The sequence below is a fragment of the Ammospiza caudacuta genome, chromosome 5 (genome assembly GCF_027887145.1).
Source record: "Ammospiza caudacuta isolate bAmmCau1 chromosome 5, bAmmCau1.pri, whole genome shotgun sequence".
Classification (NCBI taxonomy): Eukaryota; Metazoa; Chordata; class Aves; order Passeriformes; family Passerellidae; genus Ammospiza; species Ammospiza caudacuta.
Window position 1 is genome coordinate 43,905,647 of NC_080597.1, and position 5,673 is coordinate 43,911,319.

Below are 5,673 nucleotides of genomic sequence, written 5' to 3' on the forward strand. Positions count from 1 at the left end.
AGGAATGTGTAAATCTCTAAGTGTCAGTATAGAACACCATGGCAAACTCAGTGGTTACTTTAAAAGAATACCAGAAATGAGTTTACTGCACTGACCCTTTAACCACAAGATAAGATTTTTTTTCAGATGATGTGTAAGAATAGGTTTGAGCCACAATGCATATTCCTCAACCAGTACCGTAATTTCCCCCTTTTCCCCAACCACGTGTAAATGAAACTTCATAGTCTGCCACGTAAATGTTACCCATTGATGAACCACTGAAAATTTTTCCAGGACCATGCTTTGACAAAGATGCTTTCGAGGGATTCCCTTGATTAGCCAAAAAACGAAGGGCTCTTATCTGACACTATCTTGTCTAAATATACACAGTCTGTGATGATGAAATAAAAAAAAATTCAAGACCAGGTATAAATACCACTGACAGGATGATGAAGTTCAGTCGTCTACTTGCTTCTAATAGAAGATTTAACTATTAGAAGTTGAAGCTCTCTGCTCTTAGACCTGGTCCCCCAGAACTGATCTGAGCAGTTTAACTGAACTATCATAAAGAAAATGGCTTTCCAAAGCTACAGCTTGTTTGTTCTGTCTATCATCATGATTTCTTTTGGACATGTTGAAAATAGATTGAATCTTCTTCAACTTCAAAATGATATAGACAAACTGAAAGCTGATTTTGTAAGTATAATCTTCTACTGCATTTCTCTTCTCCTGCTGCTTTGCTTTACATATAGTTCAAACTTGAGCATTGCTTGGCATACTCAATATGTACCAACAGAGGGTAATCATGGAAATAATTTTTTGGTCATACCTTTTTATACAATAATATGGATATTTTTTTTTTGTTTTACTAAGCTCTTTCATTTACCTGGTTCAATTTTTCAACAGTCATAGTTATTGTAGCCATTTGCATTTATTTTAGGGGTGTTCTTTCTTTCACAATAGCTTCTTCTAGCTCAATTCAGCTTTGATTACATGGAATATCTTTTAACAAGAAATCTTAATGCAATTTATGGTGAATATATTAATCTCTATTCAGTTCTGACTAGATGCAATTTACTGACTTTTTAAATTTTATGTTAGCAATGTCAATGCCAGATTTAGTACCACATAGCAATATAAAAAAAAATGGAGATGAATTTTTGCTTTAACAAATGCATTGGCTACTTATTTTAAGTTGTAGTAGTGTGTTACTCAAAGGTGATTTCTGCTTCTTATTCTTTTGCATCCTCCAGTCATTTAATTTCCACATATGTGACTATGACCAGGCATGGGAATGTAATCTGGCCCAATATTCTTTCTCGTCAAATAGAATTTTGGTAACTTGATAACTGTAATGTTAATTCATCAATCTTCATCTGGGAGGCATTAAAGCAGTACACAGCTGAAATCAGCAGTGATTAGTCACAGAGACAGCAGATCTACAATAGAGTCACTTTCAATTAACAGCTTTTATGTTCAATATATTTTTGTTGTGTTTTTTTCTCCTCTAAATGCAAAGAAAAACTGCAACAGTCTGCTCCTATTTTCAGCTCTGACTTCTCTGTGATTTTGTCATAATTTTGTGCAAATGACAGCTGACATTCAGTAGTCAGGGAACCACCCTGAAGTGGTAAAGACTAGTGTGATACTTCTTGTTTGCAGGAAACTGGCTGTATAAGCGGCATTATGTCTTAAATTTGTGATTAGCATAGACCAGGGAGAGTCTTACTAGAGTATATATAACTCTGTGGGAGAGATCCTGAGCCATGATGAGCTTTTTGTACTGACATTAAAACTTTGCTCCATAGCAGGTGCTCCCCACCTTTCAGAAGTAGAAAAAATCAGTTTGGTAATGTGCTCAGCATGGGGAGCCAATCAGCCTAGGAGGCTCCTGTTAGACTGCAAGTTTTCTCTTTGCACTCACTGTGTTTAAATTACTGAGCAGACAGAAGAAGGAAATAGTCAGTGTTGTATACAAAAAGGAAAAAAAAAAAGCCACACAGAAGAGGAAATGATGCAGTTTGTCTTTCCTTAGTAGGAGAGTTGTATTGCTCTTTTTTTCCTAGAGCCTGTTGCCAACATCTGATGGTTAAACTCCATCCCTGGGAGCCTCTCAGTAGCCCACTAATCTTGCATATCCCCATACCTGGCTGTGGGCTACCGGGATATTCTCCACTTTTGCAGTCATTTCCTACTAAAACCAGCTCATTCTTGTTCCATATGAGATTTTACAGAGACTGTATGAATTTAGGGTCACAGATTTCAAACTGCTGGACTTCGGCTTATCAGAAAACATACCAAGATCAGATCTAATGATTTTCTAGACTCTTTCTGTGCTTATGAGCTTTTATTTTCATCTGTCAGTAGCAAAACTTACAGGGAGCATTTGGGAAAATAGATGTGCTAAACATCTCTATTCAGGAGAAGACATTGAAAGAAGGACTAATTCCATTTCTGATACCAGGCAGCCAAGCAATGGTACTTGGTGGTTAGAGAAGTGAAAGCATTGGGAAAGCATTGGGATTGCCAGATGTGCAAAAATCTGATTTTTTCAGATGAGCATCTGAATTTTGATGCTCATTTGAATAAACAAAGCAAATTTGCCTTGTGATAAATATTGTTTATGTAATAGATATGTTTGCTCTTTTTTTCAGAACTCAAGTCATTCTGATGTAGCTGATGGTGGTCCTATTTTTACAGAGAGGCTGAAAAGCTGGACAGAGGTGAGTCAAAGCCAGATATGATGAAGCATCTCAGGCACTTTTTTGGCACAAAGCAGCTCCCAGAACCAGCGTAATTAGCTGCAGTAGAATGAACATGAGCAGTGTTCTCTTTGGTAGCTTGGAAATGAGACAAAAATAGAAAGCTTTATACTGCACTGTGAACTGACTCAGAGGTACAGTCAAGCCCAGGAGCTGAGTTGCAACATCTTCTTTATCATCTTGTTTCAAGCAGCAGAGAAGCCCTGTATGCTGTGTTTTGTCTTCCTTCCTTCCTTTCCCTGCTGATGGGCACTCACAGACCTTTCTTTTCCATCATATTTTTCAACAGAGAAATGAAAAGGAGATCATCCTGAGTCAGATTATTTCCATGTACTTGGAAATGCTTGAAAGCACTGACAGGTCAAAGGATCATGTCAGGAACATAACTGAGGAGCTCTATACTCTGAAAAAAAGCCTTTCTGATGGCTCAAAGAAGATGGAAGATCTCAAGGACCTGACAAAACTTCGGGTAAGGCTCTTCCCTTGTCTCCAAAGCTTGTGGCATTTTAGTTGTGATTTGAGTGTGATTTAAGCTAATAATGCTTCAGTAACCTATATGGTAATCCATATGTAGCTCAGTTCATGCTGAAAAACCAAATATTTCCAGCTGCAGGGGCTGCTGCATGTCTACAGTGTGGGGTAGTGCTGGGTCTTGCTGTGATCTGGCACAGAGCTGCTGGCAGCGCTGTCACCCGGTCTGTACACCAGAGGTGCCACTGGCACAGCCCTTTGTGGCATGGAAATTGGCTGGGAAGGTTGTGCCAGGCTGTGGAATGCTCTGTGGCTCTGGGAGCCCTCGGCTCACGGTGCTCATGCCAACCTCCTCAGAGGTCTGCAGACAATGCCCCCATGCAGGCAGCTGCCTTTCACTGCAGGCTGGCTCTGTTCCACAGAGTCTGGCTGCTCTGTGCCAGGCTGCAGAGCAGCACAGAAAGTGGAAAACAAAAATATGGGACACAGTCACTCTTTGCTATGGGAATTAGGTAGTGGGGAATTGAAAATTGCAGATGTGCTTCTGTTTTACACTGGTAGCAGAGTAGCCCATGTGCTGTGGACAGTAAACAATTACAGCTCTTGGCATGACTTTTGCTCCATTTGTTTCTTGCTTATTACAGATGAGTGACTTGAAAGTTCAGCGCAAGGCTGTAAATGAGCTGTTCAGCGTCTTACAGAAACTGGGGGATACCACAAGTTCTCACAAAAGGAAAAGAAGCCAGTTTCAGAGGCTGTGCAAATGCTAATTCCATCTCAGGATCTTCTGTACTGAGCTATTGTGCAAATCTTGTTGGGACAAGATTTTTTTTATTTCAATCTTTTAATTGATTTTTTATACATTTATTTATTAATATTTAAGTGTCTTAAGTAATTATTTATAAAGAAATACTAATCAAAGTATTTATACTCCCTAATATTATATAAGAAATGACTTTGTCTTAAAATCCTGTCTATTTGTTATATGTTGTTGACCTGAAAACAGAGAGTGAGGCAGTGTTTACCTAGTTTCCATATGGAAATCTTGAAATTACATTATAATGGTACCCAGCTTTCCATCTGGTGCTGTCTTGAGAGAGGGATGTTATGAGATTAGTCTCATCTATTTGGCATGGAGATACAAGCACCTGTATGGGGAAGTTACTCTATTCAGGAAAAACATATTTATGTCTGCTTACTACTAAACATATCTAAATCCAAATCAAGCAAGTAGACATGCCTAAAGATAAACAAATGTTGAAGAAAATTTCTGAACTAGAGGACTAATGGTTAATTGCTGGTTACTATTATTATTATTACTATTATTATTGTTATTATGCACTGAAGTTACCAGGAGAACAGTCTACTTAATATCTCAGGAGAATGTGACTAACTGTATTGCACTGACTTAACTTAAACTCTCAGATTTTAAAAATTTCTGGTTTTATTTTTTTGTATTGAACCAGTTAAATGTGTCTGTTTTAATTTAATTTATTTGGAGGTAATAGTATGGAAGTTTTACCTCAAGGACTATATTTTTGCACTGGAATATTATTAAAAACTTTGGATTTTTCAATAGAGATTTTTGAAATTTGAATTTTAAATAAATAAATAAATAAATTTTAAAAGTGTGTTTTCATGTTTATTCACCATCATCTATGTGAAAAAAAAACCTCTAATTTTATTCTACATTTTCAAAAAGATCAGTCCTGCCCAGTCATATAAAATATATTTTGTTTCCTCCACATTTTTAAAGAAATATGATAGAAGAGTCTAAAATTCTCAAGTTTTTCTTGTATCTCTTTGAGAAAATGTAATTTGCTTGTGGGAAGGCACTGATCATTTGAAACTTGTTGTTACTCTGATCTAAGATAAAAAACACTCAAATTTCTCTGCATGTGAAAGCTGCAGAGCCCAAAGTGGGCTCGGGCCGTCTGCTGGGCTCTCTGCAGGTGCTGCACGCTGGGGGCTGGGGCAGCTTGGGCAGGTCTCACAGGGGTCTCAATTCTCAGGTCCTCAGGGCTCTACCAGGCAAACTTTCTGGGGATAGGCTGGCTGAACTGACTGCGAATGGGGCAGATTTTTCTTAGCATTCCTGCCAGCATAAGACTTCTGACTGCTCCTCGAGCACTGATTGAATCCATAAAATCCAGAAATAGCACCACATCACGCCCAAAGTTTAGTTGCAGTAAGTCCCACGAGTTCAGCTGTAATTGCTGCAGCCATTCCTACTCCCGTGGGCTCAGCTGCCTCCCACTGCTCAAGATATCTTCATTCATACCCACATTTGGCAGGCACAACAAGTGACTGTGGTCCTGGAGACTCCAACTGATTCTGAAGGAAATAGCTGTTCTTTATACTCATCACAGACATGCATATGCACGGGAGATGCAAGTGAAATTTCTCCTGTAGGATTTCTCCAGTTCCAGGACTAAGCATGAGAATTCTCAGTAAGCATTCA

The 5,673-nt window shown here is 38.5% G+C and overlaps 1 protein-coding gene across 1 annotated transcript; it reads left to right on the forward strand.

The window, feature by feature from the left end:
* The first annotated feature begins 552 nt into the window (after positions 1-552).
* IFNG (interferon gamma) lies at positions 553-4,515 on the forward strand. Its single transcript, XM_058805541.1, has 4 exons — positions 553-675; positions 2,634-2,702; positions 3,031-3,210; positions 3,857-4,515. The coding sequence occupies exons 1-4, from the start codon at positions 553-555 to the stop codon at positions 3,980-3,982; spliced, it is 498 nt and encodes a 165-aa protein (XP_058661524.1). The 3' UTR covers positions 3,983-4,515.
* The last annotated feature ends 1,158 nt before the right edge of the window (positions 4,516-5,673 follow it).